General features: G+C 39.8%; 1 protein-coding gene across 2 annotated transcripts; it reads right to left on the minus strand.

Annotated features, from left to right (window-relative positions):
* Positions 1-1283: 1283 nt before the first annotated feature.
* On the minus strand, positions 1284-19567 carry LOC102041190 (solute carrier organic anion transporter family member 1A2). 2 transcript variants are annotated; one of them, XM_005429949.3, is made up of 15 exons: positions 19511-19567; positions 16056-16154; positions 14812-14953; positions 13317-13449; positions 12244-12350; positions 11210-11356; positions 10806-10904; positions 10141-10374; positions 7554-7718; positions 6434-6629; positions 5437-5602; positions 4618-4802; positions 4002-4066; positions 2764-2881; positions 1284-1904 (listed from the first exon to the last, which is right to left on the minus strand). In XM_005429949.3, exons 1-15 carry the CDS (start codon positions 19565-19567, stop codon positions 1745-1747), a joined length of 2073 nt encoding a protein of 690 aa, XP_005430006.2. In that variant the 3' UTR covers positions 1284-1744. The 2 variants fall into 2 exon arrangements, with proteins under 2 accessions (XP_005430006.2, XP_030920273.1); XM_031064413.1 differs by lacking the exon at positions 19511-19567 and adding an exon at positions 16506-16560 and having other exon boundaries at positions 1684-1904.
* Between the last annotated feature and the right edge of the window lie 2332 nt (positions 19568-21899).

A 21899-nucleotide genomic window follows, 5' to 3' on the forward strand; every position in this document is an offset into this window, starting at 1 on the left:
GTTGCTTTGATTTTTTAAAGTTTTTTTAAGTTTTTTGATGTTTGCATTTTTGTAACAAATTTTCTCACACACTTTACGTAAATAACTTATTGGTTTGCATTTTTTATGGAAGAAGAGAAATGTAATAGACTGTCAGTTTGTCCAGTGTCATTGGAGAGGTGGCCCTGTCACCCTCCAATCCACTATCACTTTTGGAAATCTATAAATGTTAGAGTCAGAATTAAACTTCCCTCTTTTTTACTTTAAAAAATCCAATGTCCGCATCTTTCTGTTTCATTCCTAGAGTGACAATCTGTGGTTTAACAGGAAGCTGCATTCTCTGCTCTGCTCCTGGCTGCATCATATTTGAAATTCTTCCATTCCCCTTCCTCATGTTCAGCTCCATCATCCAATACAAAGGGAGCCAGGGGAAAGGACAGATCTTTTCAAAAGAACCAGCTTTAAGGATCACTTGTATTTGAAGAAACTTTAAATTTCGGAGCTGATTTCCTGCTTTGGGGAAGAAATTGATCTTTTCTCACTGACCCCACAAAGACAGGAAGCAATTCCAAGCACACACACATATGATGTCAGCAAGACACCTAAAAGTAATCAGATTGTAACCGAACTAATGAACTACTGTGGCAAAACATCCTTCCCACTTCTTGGTGGCTGCAGAAGGTCCCAGGTGGTTTAAATGGGAGCAGGTCTGTGCCATATAGAATAAATTAGTAGGAAATATTTGCAGGTGCTGGAGCACCTGTAGGAAAATAGTAGGAAATATTTGCAGGTCTGTGGTAGCTCCACAGACTCCCTCCATGCCTTATGCAGTAGGATAACCAGGACCTGTAATAAAATAAATAAAATAAAATAGCAAGGACCTGTAATAAAAAGCCTCAAGAAGTTATTGCATGGGCACTGGCAGACAGACCTAAGGGTGCTCTGCACTGGGGCCAAACATGAGGCAGTGCCAAATTAGATGCTCAACGTGGGTGCATCAAACCACAGAGCCACCTTGTATAACTCATATCAGCAGGGTTTTCTTTCATTTTTGTTACCTGAGACATTTAGGGTTTTATTTCCTTAGCTATTTAAGACATCCTAGGGCAGCACGTAACTGAAGTAATCATTCCTGATGACATTTCCTTGTCAATGCTCAATTCAAATCTTAAAACATCACCATAACACAGCATTTTTTAAAAATGTAGTTTTTAAAATTTATTGTTATTACCACAACACCCAGACCATGTCATAAACCAATATATTTACCACCTATACTATGCAGAATAACAAACAATCCCAGTCTGAAAAAGCTAATAATATCATTAAATAAATTTATGGAAAACTGGGGGCCAAAGAAGCCACAAATGCTGTCTACAGTCAGTGACACTCTGACAGAAACCATGTGAGAATTCCTAGATGAAATCTAGCATCTCTTGTAGTCAAATGCAAAATTCTCTCTAATTTCAGTGAAACAGGACTGAACACATATGTTCCTGCTTCAGAGCCCTTTGCTCAGACAACTCAAACCTGGCATTTCATAAGTTTTCTTATTTCTAGTCCTTGTTCTTTTGCACCAAACATATTTTTCCCATGCCTTGTGTTTATAAACTGATATTTCTGTAATGTAAGTAGGATACAACTATGTGTAATTCTAGTCATCTCTGTCCAAGTGTTCCTTACTTAAAGTAAAAAATTTTTCACAAGGATATATCCAATATTTACACCGCAATGGTTTTTTCCCAGCATGTCCTTCTGTGAAATGCTATTTCACTGCTTCTTGTCCTTTATCCTGCATTTCTATTGGTTCATTTAATAAGACTGGCTTTTCAGATTTCAGTTTCTTCCTTAAAATGAGGAGAACAAGTGTGCTTGGGATGTAGGACACTCCACGTAACACTGCTGGCAGGCCAAGATAGAGCCACCTGAAATAAACAATGAGTGTCATTAAATATATGCATTTGTAAAAAAGGGGCAGAACTGTTCAGCACACACTGCTTTGTGAAGGTTACACAGCCAGTCTAAAGCTTGTGCCCTGATGCTTTTGGGTCTCACAGAAGGTGAGAATGTTAGAATAGAGAGTATGAAAAGGTAAAATGGCCTTTCGCACCTCCCAGTTTCAGGCAAATGATTTAGCAAGTGAAGTTAGGCACCTGGTACTCCTATGGTTTTATCCATAGGGAAAAGGGAGAGTCCTGAAAGGGTTCAGACTACCTGGTTAAAGTTGCTAAGTATTCATAAGAATATTCTTCCAAACCAACCTCAATACATTACTACAAGGAATTAGCATGAGGCCACAAGTTCGACAAGATTTTTCTTTAAAAATTGCACATCAATCATTGAAGGACTACAAAAACATGGAGTGCAGTATTCTGGGCCAATTCCAACTTAAATAACTGTAACTTCTCCATAAAATTCTTCTTTTTTAAATTCAAGTACTGTTTCAACCATTTCCTGTTCAAAGATTGCACCCATTGAACCTTTTTCACACATAAGCTAACTGCTTTTCAGTATTTCTTCATAATTCAGAGTTTTCAAAGCTTGTTCTTGTGAGAGGTTATTAGTGAATATTATGGCACCAGAACATTTCTGTTCAAAGGTTTTTCCAATGTCTGTGTCAAAGGTTGCACTTTGCAAATAAAGCCAGTGCCAAATAAAGTTGTATCACATCTCTAACACAGGAGCAGTTTGTCTGCTAGGGAGACACAAAGTGCATAAAATTACATCTCGATGCATACAATAATAGAGTAAGAAGGAGAAATTAAAATAAAGTAGAAAACATACCTGTATGTGACAACATCATACATCCTACATGCTCCTTCTCCACCGCAAGTCATAGTACCCCACTTCAAGCAAGTGGTGTCTATCAAAGCTCCAAAATAAATGGGAGATGGAATTCCAGCTAAAAAGAACATGAGCAAAGTTTTTGTGACGGGCAATTTCCCTCTGGTTATCAGATCCACCATAGAACCTATGCTGTTTGTCACCCACTCCATCTGTTCTGTCCTCTTGCAGCTCATAGCCTCATTCTCTATTTATCTTGTGCTCTCTTTTCTTCCTACCCTCAGCCAAAGATTTTCTTCCCTGCAGCCTGTTAAACAACATCCACATGCAGCAGCATGGACAGTGTTTCCTATTCAGAACTCAAGGTTTTCTCTCATCAGTGAGAGGCAATGCTGCCTTCAATAAACATACACAATAATAGTGAAGGAATGCCAAATGGCTTTCCAGCGAGCAGCAGATGTATCCCTCTGTCCTGCTTTCTGCAATATACAGTTAATACAGTTAATTTTCTTCTGAGCAGCTGGTACAGTGCTGTGGTTGGGATTTAATATCAGAATAATGTTGATGACACATTGATGTTTTAGTTGCTGCTAAGGAGGGCTGACATCAGGGAGTTCTCTGTGTCTCATGCTCTGTTTGTGAGGAACTGCAAGGGAAACCAGGGGGCAGCATGGCCAAGACAGCTGACCCAAACTGGCCAAAGGGGGATTCCACAACCTGCAGTGTCATGTTTAGTACACAAGAGTGGAGAGAAGTGGCAGGGAGGGACTGACTGCTGCTTGGGGGTGGGAGGGCTATTGGTCAACAGCTCACAGACAATTCTATTCTGCACACTTTTCTTCCTTTTGTTTTATTCCTCTCTCTATTTTTCCTATTATTATTATTTTACTTTCTTTCATTCTAAACTATTCTTTACTTAACCTGCATGCTCTACCTTTTTTCCTGCTCTCCTCCCTATTCCATGTGGGAGGAGAATAAGTGGATGCCTGGTACTTAGATCCTGACTGGGGTTAAATCAAGATACCAGCCTATTACTCAGTATAAAAAAAATTCAAATTGCAAGCAGTTCTACTTTGCCATGCTCTGAGAGCTGTAAAAAAAATCCTAAATGCTTCCTGATCAAAGGCACTCCGCAGAAGCAGTGACTCCTGTGCCATGTCCATAGCCCTGATGGGATCCTTCTCTAGCTCTAGGTCAGCCCTAACTGCTCTTCTGAAGTGTGTGAGGTATTTTCTTACCAAATACTCTTGAAGCCAGCCCATGGATACCCACTCCAAATGACTTCTCTTCAGGCTTTAGAGACCTGTATGATAATTGCATTGTACATTTATTGGTAGAGGTGACATTAATAAGAGATGTTTAACCTTTTTTTAAAATCAAGTTCTTCATCACATTAGGCCCAAACCATTCTGACAATGAGCTCATTATGCTCATAAGGTGATGTTTGCTGAAAAGTTCCTTATCTAGGACTGCCAAATCACAAAAGGAAAAGCTACTGTCAAGGTATGGTACCAGGGCCAACACAAAGTGCAGGGCAGTTGTGCCTTAATCAACATCATAAATTATGATTTGATTAAAATGATTGATAAATTCACAGGTATCACACACCACTCAATATCCCAGTGCCCCGACTCAGGGCTCCTGCATTCATTCAGGATAAAGCTGACAGCCAGAAGATACATCAGATTACAAAGGTGACATGACACTGAACCTTAACAGCACAGAAATGACATTAGATTTCTCTGCTCTTCCTCCTTCCATATGCAAACTAAACACCTTTTAATTCCCTGGAGAATTAAAACCTCACAATAAAAAGTCTGGTAGATTTCATAAGACAAGGAAATTTTACTGTACCTTATTAAGACCATGTATCCAGGCATGGCTGCTAAGGAAAAAATGAAGCTGCAGACTAATGTCAAGATTAAAAAATAATGGAGCATCTTGTCACAGCTTTCATGTCCATCACAGTGGCCCAGAGTTGCAGAGATGTTTTGAGATGAAAACCCTGAGGCTGCAACACAGGTGCAGTTTTCAAATACCTATCAAAAGAGTATTTTTATCACACAGATTGTCCAAACTCACACTCTGAGTGGCAAACCCACACTGTTGGCACCCATCTCACTGTCTCCTGCCCTCAAACCTGTTACTCATGAGCAGCACTGCACTGAGCCTCCCTCCCAGTCTGCCAGGCACAGGTCCAGCCATCCCCTGTCTTTGGGGATAAAATTCTATAATGCCTGGTTACCTGTTTAAATCTACAGGGTAAAAGAGATTATTAAGTCCATGCTATAGACTTTCATTTTGGCTAAAATGTTCTTGGGCACTCAGGTTTCCAGTTGGCAGCACCTTCAGAATAATTTCTCACTCCTTGTTAAGCATTTATTATTCCTTTAGTTCTTAATAGAGAAGAATTCTCCTTCATTATATTTTTTAATTTAAGGTTAAACTGATTTTCCTATGCAGTTTGAAATTTCTGGTGCTATTCAATGAATTTGTTAAAATCTTTTACCTTATATATTCAATGTACATGAATATATAAGGTATAAGGTAAAAATATATTAATATATATTAAATGTACATGAATGATGTACATGATTCCCCACCCTATATTGGTATAAATATTTGCCACCTACTTTATTTCATAGTTAGAGTACAATAAAATGTATGCTTTACCAAACTCCTTCCAGTTCCTCTTGAGGATTTACACCCAGCAAGGCAAGGTGACACATAAGTGATTCCATTGCTCCCACAAACTGGGTCCCAGATTTTAAGTGGGCAATCACAATCCATGTTGCAGCCAGCCAGGAGAGTATTTTCTGCATATGAGACTTGCTCTATTCTGAAACACATTCAGAAGATGAATAAATATTTCAGTAATGAGATACCCACAGTAACCCTCTGCAATGCTTAAGATTCTCTTCTAGCTCAAGTGTTGAATCAGGACCCAATCCTACATGCTCCTGCCCTGAAGTCATGCGTTTCCATCTCACTATAGGACACTAATTGTATTGTATTACATTAATATTGGAAATTAGGTATGAATACCCCACAGCTTTTTTCTCATCTATGGCCTGTATGTTCTTGATTGTCCATAAGGGTTGTATCTGCACCTCCATGTCCATTTTACAGACACAAAGCACAACCTGGCCTAGTGGAAATGTCCCTGCCATGGGGCAGGGGGGTTGGAGATAGAGGCTCTTTAAGATCCCTTCCAACCCAAACCATTCTAAGATTCCCAGTGATCAATGGCAGGCTTCAAATCAAGAAACTGCAGATAAAATATCCTCTCATAACTTGATAGTCATCAAATTTGAGTAAACCAGTGTAAGATCAAGAAGGGGATTTTTTTTCTCTCTTATTCTGAAATTGCACTGACGTATGCCTAATTTGAGCAACAATTTTTATTTTCACCTGCAGTTATATGACTTTACTAATTGTATTAGTAAAAGAGTTAATATGGACATGCAATTGCATGAGCCTTGACATGGATATCTTTTTTAATACACTTTTGTTGTTTGAAACAGGGATAAGAGACCTACTGTCTAATGCAAGCAGAAAGCTTTGAGAATTTAGAACAGGGAACTGCAATGGATCTCCTGGCTGATTTTTGACAAGAAAAATCATCCTGGTGTCTTAAGACTGAAGTCCTGCTGAGTCCCAAAGAACATACCCTTGATAGGAAACGGTTAGACCAGCAACTGGTGAGGTATCACAGACAGTCCAATAGGCAGCAAAGTAGAGAAGGTATTCCAGTAAAGATACCCAAAATGCTATGCTCGCAGCCTGATACATATTTATCTTGAATTTCTTCATGAACAAGCCTCCAGAAAAATACCCAACGCATAGAACTGGCAAGTTGTAAACACCTAGTTAAACAAGTGAAACTTCCATGTTAAAATAAAGGAGACCATCAAAGCTACTCTACTACAGGGCAGCTAGAGAGGGAGCTACTACAGCTGCTGTGAGGGAAGGTTGTGTTTGGCAAAGACTCAAACAGTGCCTGGGGCTGAATAATTTAACTACAATCAGAAATGGGTCTCTGTTAATTTCCTTTCACAGCCAAAACCTCTGCCAAAGTCAACAGCAGGTGAGAACTGCTTGGGGAGTGAGCTACAGTGTAGGGCTAAAATTATTAAATGGAAAATGGCAATCTAGAGTTGCACTCTAGGTCCAACTCAAAAACAAACACAACAAAAACAAAACAAAAACAAACAAACAAAAAAAAAGAGGAAGGAAAAAAATTATATAGTTTCAATCCAGCCTCTGGCTGGGAAACTCAACAAAAGTTGAGTTTCTGACTGAGAAACTCAACAAAAAGATCTGTGCACATCTTAATTAAGTGCACATCTTAATTAAGTGCACATCTTAATGCACTATAAGCATGACAGAAAGGAGGAACAGGCTTTCAGTTTTGAGATGAGATTACTAAATGTGCTCTCACATCATTCTTTGATGATTGATGCTTAAAAGAAGCAAATTCTGACTGAAAGACACGTTGGAAGTGGTTTTGAACAAACATCACATGGCTTAGTTTCATATCAGCTGAATTTTCTGAGCCAATGCAAAAGATAGGAATTAGATTATAAAATTGTGCACAAAAAACTAGATGTTTAGCAGAAAATGTATTGGCATTTAGATATGCTGTGTAATGTGATATCCCTCACCTGTAGAAGCATTTAACTTTAGTATGTATATATAAATACACATGAACATATGTATATATGTGAAAATATGGATGATTTGAATAGAGACATCACTAATGGATAGAACAAAGCAAAACGCAAACATACCAATCAAAAATATGGCATCTGATGCAGATTTCCCAAACTGCTGTTCCAGGTACTTGGGCATGAAGGATATCATGCCATCAAAGGCACTGAACTGTAGCACAGTTATGCATATAAATAACATATACACAGGGTTGTGGAACAGAGCCTTGAGGAAGGGGATGAAATCTGCAAGGAAATAATGCCTTGAGTTAGTGTGATGCTTTATGAAAACAATGTGGCTGTGGGGGAAAGGGGGGAACAGAAATGGTCCTGAACTGGATCAGGATAAACCTTGTGCTTTGCCAGACACCACAGGCCAAAGATTCCTTGCTTAGCCCAGGGTCTCCTCTACCCAAAGATACCCTCACACACACACACACACACACCAGTGCAGCTGTTCCTTATTAAAAAGTAATAAATCACAGCGACAGCAGCTAGTGCCCCATCTTCTCTCCCTTTTCCCTCATCTCATGCCCCCAGAGCACTCAGCAAAACCCCTGTCCTGCAGCTGGCATCCACAGGGGTTAAAATGCACTCTAGAGCTCTGGCAAGCTACCCCAGAGAGCTGAACTCTGATTTTGGGGTTTCCTGCTGGGGCAGAAGAGGCCTGAAGAGAGCTGTGAGCACAGTTATTCCCACCATCCTCTCAAAATCTGCATCAACCAGTTTTCAGCCAGGTAAGCATCTGAGAAAATGATTCACACAGGTCGTTCCTCTGAGTAATGCCCATTAAGTCAGGATTTGAACCATAAACACAGCCCCACAATTCCCCTTTGTCTAATGTTCTCTGTTAATCAATGTGCTGAGCTATTGTCAAGAAACTCTGCAGATAAATTTAGGCATCTACAAAACAATGACTGGGTCTGACTGAAAGTGGGCACCACTTAAGATGAGTGTATATCTTCCAGAGCTAAGCAAGTACCTTATTAGAAGTAGATCTGTATGCAGATCTCTCAAAAATTAGTCAAGTATTAGAAATACTATGAATAGGCTGCATTATTTACAGATGCAGTGGCATTTTTAATCAGAGCTTCTTAATGAAATTTTATTCTTATTAAATTAATTTCCTTTTAGGCTATTTTTAACTATAAAAACATCAAGTTTTGACTTGAAATCCCTTAAAAAGTTGTCTGAATATGTCCTGGTCAATAGGCTGTGAGTGGTTGAACAGGGGTTGGACCAAGTGACCTCTACAAGTTGCAGCCACAACTATCCTGTGGAATGAAAAGCTTCTACATTCAGGATATTCAGGGACAGTGAACATTGCCACGAAGACAGGCAGGGAATGACCATGAAAGCATCAGCTCTGAAGGGACCCTGTGAAATAGGAGTTTCCTTGAGCCAGGCCTCATAAGTTCTTGGAGATCTATTTCACACCCAAGGTAGCTCAGCTACCTTAGAAGGCATAAATTCAGCAGGATGGCTTCTGTGGCAGTGTTGGAAACAAAAAGGTTTTAATAAAAGGCAAAATAACAAACTCTTTACAGAGAAAACCTGATGTATGTGCAAGAGGCCCTCCTGCCCCTGGTAAATTGCCTAAGCAAGACTTCTTAGCTCTTATCCAATTAGCTATCTCTAAGTTTGAAGTGAAGTCTTCCAAGTCCTATGAGATGCCTTTTTTACTTGATCGAGAAGAGAAACTTTTAGACTTATTACATTTTTCAAGAGACAAAAGATAGTTTTTTCACTTTGTCAACAAAGAGCACATTCCTGTAACCCTGGAGAACTAAGGAGCCACACCTGAGCTGGGAGAACAGTATTTTATTCATTGATTCATTTGAGGCTAGGTGACAGCAGAAAGAGATGCTCTGGTTATCAAAATGAAGCTGCAATATCAGCCAGGACCTAAGGACTCACTCTGGGTGTGGTGAATCTGCAGACACCAGCTGGGAACAGCACAGAGAGGGAACTTCCACTTGGAATTTACTTGCTGAAAATTTCTGAGGTCCTGCCAGAGGGCCCTGAGCAGGACAGGCTGCCCTGAGGATCATAGCCTTTGACACAGTTTATTCACTTACATCTTCAACCAGGATATGTAGGGAGGATTTTTCCTTTAAATAAGGAAGAAAAAAAATATCCTCCTACAACAACATAGATTTGAAAGACCACAGATGTGAAAGCTGCCAGGTGACTAAATGTGAGTGGAATACATCTTTGTTGAGCAGTAATTAAATGTTTATGAGGCACTTAAGCACCTGTCAATTCCCTTTTAGGGCTTTCAGCTGGACTCAAGAAATGCACAAGATTTTTGTTGGGTTTCTGCTTTTCTGCACAGTGAATGTGGGGTACAAGCAATCAATATCTGCACCTCATCCCCAGCTCACTGAGCTGTAACATTCCTACCCAGATTTCAGAGCTTCAGCCCTCTCTTGGGAAGAAGAGATCTATGTACGCCTGAATTGCAGGAGGGGAAAAGGAAGGACCCAGATCCCAGATCTAGGAAATCCGCTTTCTTCCTCTGCAAGGAGCCATTCTAAATTCCTGCACAAATCCCTTGAACTGCAGAGACATCAAAACAGAGCAGGCGCTGCACATCCTGGACCCACCTTTAATTACAAAGTACACTGAGTTCACATCTCAGGACTAAATAAAATGCAACACAACTTGCCTTTAGCAATTTCATACATGGTCTGTTTGGTTTCATTCTTATCATTTTCTTGCAATGGTGTTGCAGTTTTTTCACTTGTCTCCTCAGGTTCACTGGCTTCACCTTCCTTCACGAGGGACTTGGGCAAGAACCAGAATGGAATTGCCACCAGGAGATTGAGCAGTGCACAGATCAAAATGCCCAGCCACCATGCCCCAACCCAGCGGGCATCAGTGGCTGCTATCGTTATCTCATCTGGAATAAAACACAAAAACAGACCTCTTGATCACTTCAGAAACATTCTTTGCTGTCATTTTGGGCTTTCCCAGTCACCTCTGACACAAAAGCATTTCAATGATTGTTAAAATGAGGCTTATGAAAAAACATATTCTCCAGTTTTCTTTTCTAATGTTGCTAATTTTCTGGCAAACTTCAGTGGCTTGTATTAAATTAATTCTAGTCCTTTCCTCTGTTAAGCCAGATAACACAATTTTTCATCAAATAATTTACAAGCAGATTGATTTGCGCATATATGAGTTTAATATTATACCCAGATCTTCCATTCTCAAATAAACACCAACAAACTCAGGTGGGATTAACTCATATTAGCAAGGAAACATCTTTTAGCTCTGAAAAATACACCAACTACAGACTTAAAACTAAGGTTTTATATGTTCAGCCATTACCTGCACCTACTGATCCAATGTCAACAAACAGCTCTGCACAGAATGAAGCCAACAACAAACCAAGGAAGGGGCCAATTACAGTTGCTGTATGTAGACACGCTAGAGTCGGGAAAAGAGAAAACATTCTAAATTAGAACCCAGCCACGATTATCTTCTTGGAATTGTTACATATGGCTAGGACAGCTCTACTGGAAAAGCATTTGCACCTAAAAATGGCCTGATTCCAACAAGTTTCTCTCTGGTTAAATTACAAGTTGTAAAATATTATTGTTTTTATAAGGCAATAATTAATGTTTTCTGCATTCCTTTATTGTGCTGAAGGACATCACAATAATCCTTTCTTTTGCTTTTGTTTATGTGTGTAGGCTTGGAGAAGGGGAATTACCACAACAGGGTGGATTTACCCAGGTAGAAAGGTGAATTCTCTGCTTTGGCAAAATCCTCCAAATAGGAAATTCCCAAAGGCATGATGGGAGTTTCACCCATTCCTCTCACGATGTTTCCAACCATCACAAAAATCCACAGCAGGGACCCAGGCTCTTGTTCACATTCTGTGGATGAAACAAAAAAATAAGAATGAATGTTGTAGTCCCAATTATTAATGAAAATCTGGAGACGAAGAAATGACCAATATCTTAAGTTTTGGTGGGTAAGCCTGTCCTCCAAAAAAAAAAAAAACACCTAGTCACAATACTTTTTTACTTCCTTTCTCTCCTTGAACTGGGATTTCTCCATCCCATAGTCTGCTTCAGGATTCCAGTACTCTCTCCCGCTTTGTCATGCTGAGATTTCTCAGTGCAAATTCATTAACCAATAAAAACCAGCTTTGTTAGCAGCAGCTGCTGCCTTTCTGGGTGACTGACCACAAATGAAACCCAGATCTCCTGTTTTAAATGCTAAATTGCTGCCACCAAGCACAGGTGAAGCAATCCATGTGCAGATCTGGTCACATTCAGCCCAGTTTTCCCTTTACACAGGAAATGGACTCAGATATATGAATATCACAGTCTTGCTTGTCCATAAACCAATAAAGAAACAATCATCTTACCCAAGTATATTCAAAGACATGAAGATTTTTGGGTTCTATGTGCATATTGAGTGGCTGTACGTCATTTAATTGAAAATTATTTAATAAAAAAACAATGATCTTACCCAAGTATATTCACAGGCATGAGGGTCTATGGCATCTATGTGCCTGTACATCATTTAGATGAAAATTATTTAATAAACAATCACCTTACCCAAGTATAGTCACAGGCATGAGGAAATTTGGATTCTATGTGCATATTGTGTGGCTGTACATAATTTAGATGAAAATTATTTAATAAACAAACACCATTATTTAATAAATGAGTGATTGCTAATAAAAACAAAATTCCATTTATTTATACACTATAGACATAGAAAAAAACATTAACAGACACAGGAAAAGTCCTACCTGTTGATGGTTCCTCTGTAGGCAAAGAGGACAAGTTGTGATTAACAAGGCACAGAGGCATCACTGAAACATTTTCCCTTTGTGAAATGCTGCTTTCAATGTGATACCTGTTGGAAACAAAGGAAAGAAAGCATGTACAGGTCAAGAAGATATTCATGAAAACCATTCTCATTTGTCTGTGCTGGTGTCAGGGAGCTACCTATAAGAGTGTGCAGCTGTAGCAGGAAGGGAATCCATGTCAAAAGTTAACAGAGAGTGGTGCCAAGGCTGCCAGAGTCATTCCACACTGGACACAACAAGATTGAAGGACTAAAAAATACCTTGCTGATTAAAGCCTACCCAAGCTTACATTACTATTTTTTTTAAGCCAAGAAAAAATAATTCAAAAGAAGTTGAAGGATCATTATGGTCAGTACTAAATTTGCTTCTAGCTACTCTTTTAGTCAGAACAGGTAGACAACATCTCTGTACTGTGGATATAAGAAATTAATTTGGCAGTAAAAATAGCTTGAGAAACATCTATTCCTTATCCTCTGGGAGGTCTCTTCCTCTGAATAAATTCCTAGAAGTGTGAAGAAGACAGAGTCCCAGTTTTCACTCTGCATTGTTCAGGTTAAAAAAGATTTACACAATGTTGTCATTTTGTTGTGCCAGTTTGTGATGATTCATAATACCCAATTTCATTCTTGCCAACACAGTGACCAGGTATGACCTCTCATCCAGGTTCCAAACCAAGAGGTCTTTAAAAATCACAATTTCTATTGGCCATCCAAGCAGATAAGAGCTAAAAGTGACAGCATCACAGCTGTTAGTTGGGAGAGCCCATGCAAGGGGGAGCAAAAGGATGAAGGCAAAGGCAAAGGCAGGTGCCCAGCCACACGGTGACTCTCCTCAGGAGGTGGTGACTGACTTTTGGAGCCATCTCAGGAGAAAACCCAAAGAATCTGCAATGGTCAGACTGAATCCATGCTCGGCAGTATCTCTCCCCATGGGCAGCACCCTCAGTGGGAGGATGAAAGGGTTAATGCCAGCAAGGATCACAGAAGCGGCTGTGAGCTAAGCACAACACTCACCTCCCAAACAGAAAATGAGGAAGTGATATCAAAAGACATCCGAAGGACAGAACTGTGCAGCCCAAAGCAATTATCCTGGGTCTGTGAAGCTTTGCTCCAAAGTAACTCACAAATGCTATCAGCAGCAAGTTACCTGCAAAGAGAACCTGGGTCACCATCTGCAAACCAAGGCATCCTATAATAGTTACAAACCTGAGCATGTCTTGTGAGCTCAGCTACTGTTTCTTTTTTTGTCTTTAAAAAGTGTCACTAGACAGGGAACTGCCTACATGGTGCAGTAATTCCTGCTATGGTCTTTTTTTGGAAGAGTTACATCACATGAAAAGAACATGAGAATAAAAGGCAGGATGGAAAAGAGATCACAGTGAGAGAGATTTTTGAGTGCACCTTTATAGAGGAGAAATTTCCCACTACTTGGCATAGAGATCAGGCCCAGGGACTGCAGAATAATATAGGAATATTATTAGTAATATTCCCCTAGGATACTTTGTTTGGTAATGTGTAGAAAAATACAGAAGTGTATATCATAGTGTTTTTGTGCTGAAAATAATAAACACAAGATGACCATCATACCAAAAAAAAGGAATAATAATTTAATATTAATTTTATTAATTACTTAATAATAAAAACACACAGGTTTTTATACCTAGTACCATTTAAAAACAAAAATGTACTAAAAATCTTCATTTTCCTCACCTCCACTTTCACTTAGAAGCAGTTGATTTTCTCCACTTATTGCTATGCAACTAAGAAAAGAATCAAGCTTCATGTTATGAATCAGGCCCTATAAAAATAGCAATTTAACAATTTTACACCTACTAATTTTATGATCTTTTTGTCAGAAGAACAAAATCATGTCTCTGAGTGACGAGCGTCATGCTCTGAAAGAAAATAATGCCTTTTTTATGTATCATTTCTAAACAGGCTGTGCTGGATCAGTGGCTGGGATGACACTTAAAGATGCACATTTAAGTTTATCACTGGACAATAAAACTTACTGACAGGCAAGGTAAGGGGCACTAAAAGTAGAACTGGAAACTTTCTTTGCAAGGACAGTTGTACAGGTACAAAAACTTAAAATATTATTGAGTTTAGATAAGAATTCACAATCCACTCCAACCAAGTTTAATTAAAGGAACTGCAAAATGCTAAATATGACCTTAAATTTAGACAAAGTTTACATAGTTGGTTTTTTTTGTGTATTGAATATTTCTGAAGAAAACATCTCATAAGCTAGTTCTGTTTTGTTGGTTGCTCTGTCATATCTTATGATAATGCAGAAATTTGCTGAACCAGTTTTTAAACCTAAATTTGCCCATTCAAGTGGTCCTACTCATTTCTAAGACATGAAATGGTTACATATCAGCTCAAAAGAATGACAGAGCTGGCCACTATTGTCACACAGAGTAATTGAGAGCAGATGAGAGTCACTAAGACATGCTCAGACCACATATTACATTTTCAAAGAATCAGGAATATCAAAATGAGAGATTACCAATTTCAAAGCTTCCATTAATGATGCCCACTAAAGAAGCTGGGATATTAAACTGCTTCTCTATCTGTGTGTACATGCTGTTCATGTAAGCACCAGACATGGTTTTCCCAAGGAAGGCAAGCGACAGTGCCAGCAGAAATACCTAGGAAGGGAAGGGAAGAATGCATAAAAAATTACATATTTATGAATATTCCTTGGTCATTTCCTCCAGTGAAGGTGTGCTTCCAGTTAAAAAAGTGAGCAGCTCTGCTCCACTGATGTGTGCGTAAATCCCATCACCTATTCCTTTCTAGAGTTATGGCTTCTCTAAACAAAAAAAACAACAACAACAAAAAAACAACCAAAACCAAAACACAAAAAAAGAAACCAAAAAAACCCCAAACCAAACAAACTTTGTTCTTCATCTTCTCCAATTGACCAAGACTGCCTTCAGAAACCCCAGGTCCCATTTAGCCAGCCAAGGCTGCAGTGCCTGCTGCAAGGTTGCCACCTGCAGGACCTTCCCATCCCCTGTTCACCCAAATGACAAATTGCTTGCAGAACTGAGATCCTTTCCTTTGGTGGAATTATTCCATCCAGGATCTGCTCTCCCATCTCAGCAGAGGTCATATGGCCAGAAAAAGTAATTTCAACCAAAAGGAGTAAACAATATGTCCTTTTTGCAAGACAATTAGTAGCAACTGACAGCTAAAAAGTTAAAATAATGAGTGCAGCAGTATTCAAATCCTTTTAACTTCAGGCTTCTTTATAATCAATATTTATGAAATGAAATCAATATTATTTTTAAATACACCTGCTGCAAAAGCTAAAAATCAAAAGAAATGCATTTGCGTTTTTAATTACTATTCTTTAAAAAGCTACTTCACAAGATTTTCTAGCATTTCTTGACAATTTGAATTACCATTCAAGATCAACAGGCAGTTTTTACTGCCACATCCCAGCCAATAAAGCTAATTTCACAGCTTTAAGGAAGGGTAAATATGTTAAACTGGAGGGATTACACAAAGTCAGTGGTGAAGCTTCAAAGCAGCAATCGATCAATACCTCCAGCATATCACAGAGTGAAAAGTTCAGGGAGAGCAAAAACCAGCACAGCTGTTTACAAACTTTTATAAGGGCATTAAGGGTAAAAAAGAACAGCTTACCCATTCATTTTATCAAGGCTGCAATTTCTACCAAAAATACTGTAAATGCAAGTAATTACAATTGTGTGTTCCTACAAAATTGCTAAAATATTGCTGTACCTTCAGCTTGGAAATGCAGCAGAATTTGTCCTCTGCATGTGGCTTCTCAGGCTCCTTCATGTTGCCTTTTTTAATCGACACTGGTGTCTGTTTCTGAGTCTGTCAGCCATCCCATTACAGTGTTGAAAAAAGGTGAGAGAAAAGAACAAAAGGTTTTGTCCCATGTTTGCAAAAATATGATATTCCTTCTAGAAGATTTGATATTTTAGCATTTTCCTTCAATAATTGCAAACTGGATTGCAACAAAGCCTTCCAGCTGATGAATTTTATTCTAAATTAAATAACTTGGTTAGAGTAGAGACATTAAGCTCTTGGAATTAAAATTAGAGGAAAACAAAATCAAACCAAAACCACCAGACCAACTCAAGCTCTAAATGGACACAAAACAGACTCCATTCTCCTTCCCCTCCCAAGATTTTCAAAAACATTCCTCTTTATTCATCTGCCTACTTTTGCTCATCTCAACTTGATTAGAGTGTCTCACAATGCTAAGCTGCCTGCTCTGTTGAAATTTTACGTATATTCCAAAAGTGTGTTCAGAGAAGGAGCAATATATTCCAGGGATTGGATATACTGACCTGTAAAAGCCCCAAGACATCTGAGGATTTGCACAATGAATCAAAATTTTATTCTATTCATTCCAAGGGCTCCTACAGAGACTCCATTAAATAAAGTTATGCAATACAATTGCCAGGGGCCTGATGGAGGAATGTGAAAAAACCAGGGCAAGGCAGAGCCCTACCTGATAGGCAGGATGGATACAGGTGAATTTCCTCTTTTTGGCCTGGGGTACACTTCCCAAGGGATCCTGCAGCACCTGCTCTGCTCTGTGCTTTCCCCCTCATGGGTCCAGGGATGGGGAGAAGCTTGACCAGCCCACCAACAGGACTCAGCTGCCTTTCAAATTCTTCACCTCAGCACCCTCCTGGCCAATCTCTCCAAACATTCATTTCTACAACAATGTTAATCCTCTCAAATGTGTTTCCTAACTAACTTGATTCCTAGCTAGTTCACAGGCATTAACTCCTTCTGTAGCTACCTTCTCACTTGCAGTTTTTAAAAGCATAATGCATTATTACAGCATTCCTGGAAATACCTTACAATTAGCTGTAGGTGCTCAGCACTCAGACAATTATCTGTGATAGATACAGAGATTTTATCTCTGCTTTGCTCACAGATACTTCTACAAACTGTGTACAATCACAGGACTAAACTGTGCTCACACAGCTTCTTTTTTTTTCTTTTTTTTTTTTTTCAATTTGAAATAAAATTTATATCCCAGGGAATCATTTATGTCTTATCTAAATACTGCTTTTCTCTGAAGCCCACGAGCAATACCAAAACATGACAGCAATACCCTATATTTGTCCTCCTCTAGGAGCTGGCAAAGGGATTCTTTCCCTTTCTGTACCAGTTTCACTCTATTTCCCTGCATTTCACCATCACACACAGGGAACATCATCTGGCTAATTGCAGGTTTTCCCTCCTGGTGCTATAAGATACCAGACAGCAACCTGTTACCTGACTTGGGGAATCAGACACATCACACTGCTCCTCATGCAATTTCAGCAGTCAAAACAGCATTGTTTGCCTTTAATTATTCATACCTTCCCTCCGAGCACAAATTACGATCCAGGAAAAAAAGCATTTCAACCAATTTTTTACTGGGAAGATTATTAAGATTATTAATTGAATAACCAAGTAGACAGATTCATTATTTCCAGCTCTGTTTCTGAAATTGCTTTCCCCAGCTTTATAATATTTTGTGGTCACACTTCATCAAATGTTACTGATGCCAGCACAGACTAAAAGCCTGAATTATCAGATAGACACAGGTGCATAACTCACTCAGCTCAGGTGCACTCACACCACACTTTAAGTCCAGGTTAGAATTTAAATTCTCATTTCTGTGCCTCGAGATGAACCAAGTGTGCTCCCACTCCCTTCTCCATCTACCTGTCTCCATTGTACATTCCTCTTGGGTACCTTGGTTACGCTCTTGGGCTCTTCAGACTCACCTGCAAACCTCTTTAGCTCATTAAACAGACCAAAATATAGCTCTATTAAAATACAGTTGTATTAAAATGGGTATGCAAAAGTTTGTCCTTGGGTTCTTAGTGACCTACCAGCACCCGAATCCACTCATGTGAGCACCTGCACCTGAATCCCAGTCATGAGCCTGCAATGCTCATTTCAGGGAACAGGGCAGTAAAACTCCTCCCTCCACTTCTGCACTGAGCAGGTGACATATTTATGGCAGGCTAGGAGGGTGGCAATGCCCCAGAACTGCCTCTTCCAGTCCTCTCCACTGTCTGAGTGAACCTGCAGGGGCAGCCAGAAGGACAGACAGGTGATCAGAAGACACCCACCCTGCACATGCACAGAGATTTCTCACTGTGGGGGCGGCTCAAAGCAGCTGGAGGACACAGAGCACCCAGGGTGACCTGGGCTGAACAAAGCTGGCTTAAAACCAAAGCTGAGCCTTCCAGTGAGGACCAAAAGAGGCTGGTTTGGTGCAGCTGCCAGCAGCAGGCGGGCAAGCACTGAGACATTGCTTTGGACCCACTTGTCCCACACAGACCCATCACATTAAATCACATTTCACTGATGCCTCCGGCTCAGCTTTTATATTTTCAGATTCTGTGCTGCTTTAGTGTGTGGGGCTGAGCTTCACATCAGGGCATGGTGAGCTCTGTGCACAGAGCAGGGAGACAAAACAATTCCTGCTCCAGCTGGGCACCAAGGACAAATGATCCAAATCTCAGCCCAGGAGCACAAACACCGTGGGCTGCAGAGAGAAAAACAAGCAGGGTGGGACTGCAGGGGCTAAAGCTGGAATGGGACAATGAACTGCAAGATGCAAATGGAGCAGAACTGATCCCAGGGAGAGACCCCGGGAGCGCTCGTGCATTTTGGGGCCATTTTGGTTCATCTTGGGTGCAGCCCTGGCTGGGCTCTTGTGCTGCCCAAGGTGCATCCATGGAGGAGATCCTTTGAATCAATCCCTGCTTTATTCTTTAACCCTGCCCAGTCTCTGCCCTAGCTCAGCCTTCACAAGGCATCATCGCTCTACCTAACTAATAAAAAGGAAAAAAGCACCCAAATATCTGGATTTAAAGTTGATGATGCAATGTTTTGCAAGTTGCCTTGCCTAAGTCCCAAGAGGATTTGCTACTTTCAAAGTACAATTCATCTTCCATTTAGCTCAGCTTAGTCATACAGATAAACTGCCACATCTTTATTTTGTTTACAGGGTCAAAAATCACAAAACATAATGATTCAGAAAGCAATTATGGTGGCAGGATTTTTTAACTAATTTATTTTTCTGGCTGCAAAAAGCTTTTTGAAATCTTGTTTTACCAGGTACAGTTCAAACTGTTACTCAAATGCAATTACACGAATGTTAGACTGAGACAACGGAAAATCTCCTCACGGCAAAACAATGAGGTACTTACAGTTCTGAAAAGGTTTCTGCAAGAAATAACTGTTATGGCACACTTGAACTTTGACATTAAATCTACATTGTTGAAAATTAACCAAGTATGGGGCAACTTGTGTTTTTGCCAAATTTCAGTTGTGCATTTTGGAGTACTCAGATGTGACAGACATGGACTGAGTTCTCAGAAGGAAAATTAAGCCCATCTCTCTCTCTTCCCTGCAAAAACAAAAAGGCCAAAGGGCTACACCTGTGTCAGATCTCTGAGTGTGAGGTGCTGACACTCCTGTCCACTGAAGACATCCAGAGAGCACCCACAAGCAAGAAAGGAACTTTAGGAGTGCACCTAAGTGTGTAAATTTACAGGCTGGGTGGACTTTAGGAAAGGGTGACACAAGGTCAGAAGGGAAGAGGGGAATGAGATTATTCATTACTGATTTACATTGCAAAATCAGAGAATAATTTGACCAAGCACAAATAGTTCTGGTTAACACGACAAGAAGAGATCATTTGACTTCAATTAAGTCCATCAGACATCTCATCTAACAATCAGTAGATACACCTTCAAGTCCTCAGTGAAAGATGCAGAGTACAATCCATTATTGGTCCTAGTCTCAGTGTTATATGTCATGATAATTTACCTACCAAAAAAGGACATTTCTGCCCTCACTCTAAACACAACACCTTATTTTGAAACCTCTAAGGTCCAATAGCTCTCTCCCAGCACTGCAGCTGTAAGCAGCCACTTCTAATCCATGAAAAGCTGGGAATGTGAACTGCATCTGCACAGAACCACAGCACCCAGGGGCTGAGGATGTCATGACACAGAGCAGGTTCACCATCATTTTCCCCATGAGTTCAGATTCAGGATAATGTTTAAAACCATTTTATTTCTCAGAAGTTTCTGCTGAGATCTGCTTCTCTGGCAGTCCATGCACCTCCCAGCCAAATGCAGGATAACAGGGAGAGTTTCTTACAAGGACAACACAGGATTTGCTTCTCAGGGTTGTGCCCTGATCTGGGTCCACACTCAAAAACTTCACTGCAAACTTCAGCCTTTGAACAGACCAGCAGAACTGAGCATAGGAACCTCACAACAAAGACTCTTTTACAGCATTTTCACTCCTTTCACCCTCTCATAGGGGTCCCAGCATCTGCATAAATGAAAAAAACCCTGCTCAAGATATTTTGGGAGCCTACTTCCTCAAAAGAAATAGAAGAAGGATGCAAAATAAGGAGAGATATAATAATTTAACTGATTCTCCATCAATCAAAAATGCATTTATATAGGCAGTGTTTATACCAAACTAATCAAGAGGAGCCACAAGGTCTCATTGTAGTGACTAGTGAAGAGACTCAGAGGTAAGACCTTGATCTACTCAAACTAGGTAGAAAAGCATCCATCTGCATTTAGTAAAAAAAGAAGGGTGATATTTACCCCTGTATATGCACAAACACAGACAGGCACAAAACTTTCTGCCCAGTTTGAGCCTGAACTCAGATTTACTTTGACCACCCAGTAAGATTTCCTTCCCTTTCACCTCAGTGGAACTCATGTCAGCTACAGAGTACATAAAAATTCAGATCTGTCTTCTGTCCTCAACTCTGTCATCCACTCTACTCATCCCTTTCAATGCATGGTTGCCTCAAATTTTTACCATGTAACACAATAAAAAAATAAAAAAAATAAAACCAAAATAAAAATAAAAACAACAAACAGACTTTTCTAAAAAGCATTCAGACCCATTCCTTGGAGATAATACTGCATAGGTGCAAAGCATTATTGCTGTCTGGCTTCATAACTAGTTATTTATTTAAACCAGTGATACTGCCATAACATTTTCTGCCTTTAGAAAGCAGTTTAGCTCATTGATTTGCATTTGTATGTATTTGGGGGCTTTGCTTTTGTTTTGGCAAAGCATATTCATGTCTTCTAGCTTTGCAGCAAAATTTATGAGGACATAAAATTCCTTATTCTTCATAAAGTTTGCTGCAAGTCTGGAAGATATTCTGTTGCACAAACCTCTGGTTTTAAATGTTAGGAAACATAAATTCTTCAATTGTCAAAACAGCTTTTCAGAACGTTGAAAACCTAATTATATACTTTTGGGCAGTGCTTCCTTGTTGAAGTACAAAGGGATTTGTTGTGTGATCAGCTTAGAGGCAAATTGTCTCAGGAACATACTCTGAGAAAAGCTGAAGGAACAAACTGCAGGTTGACTGGCAGCTCAAAGCTTCAAAGTCTCCCTGGAGCCTTTTCCTCTGGAAAAAATGACATTACCTGTGATTCATCCATCAGTGGTTTATGTAACCTGATAGCATTTCACTTCCCTATCCATCACTCCAGGAGGATTTGGGGTGTGACAATGTGCTTTGTGTGCAGAGATGGGTAAAGGTGACACTCCTGG

The sequence above is a fragment of the Geospiza fortis genome, unplaced genomic scaffold (assembly GCF_000277835.1).
Source record: "Geospiza fortis unplaced genomic scaffold, GeoFor_1.0 scaffold583, whole genome shotgun sequence".
NCBI lineage: Eukaryota > Metazoa > Chordata > Aves > Passeriformes > Thraupidae > Geospiza > Geospiza fortis.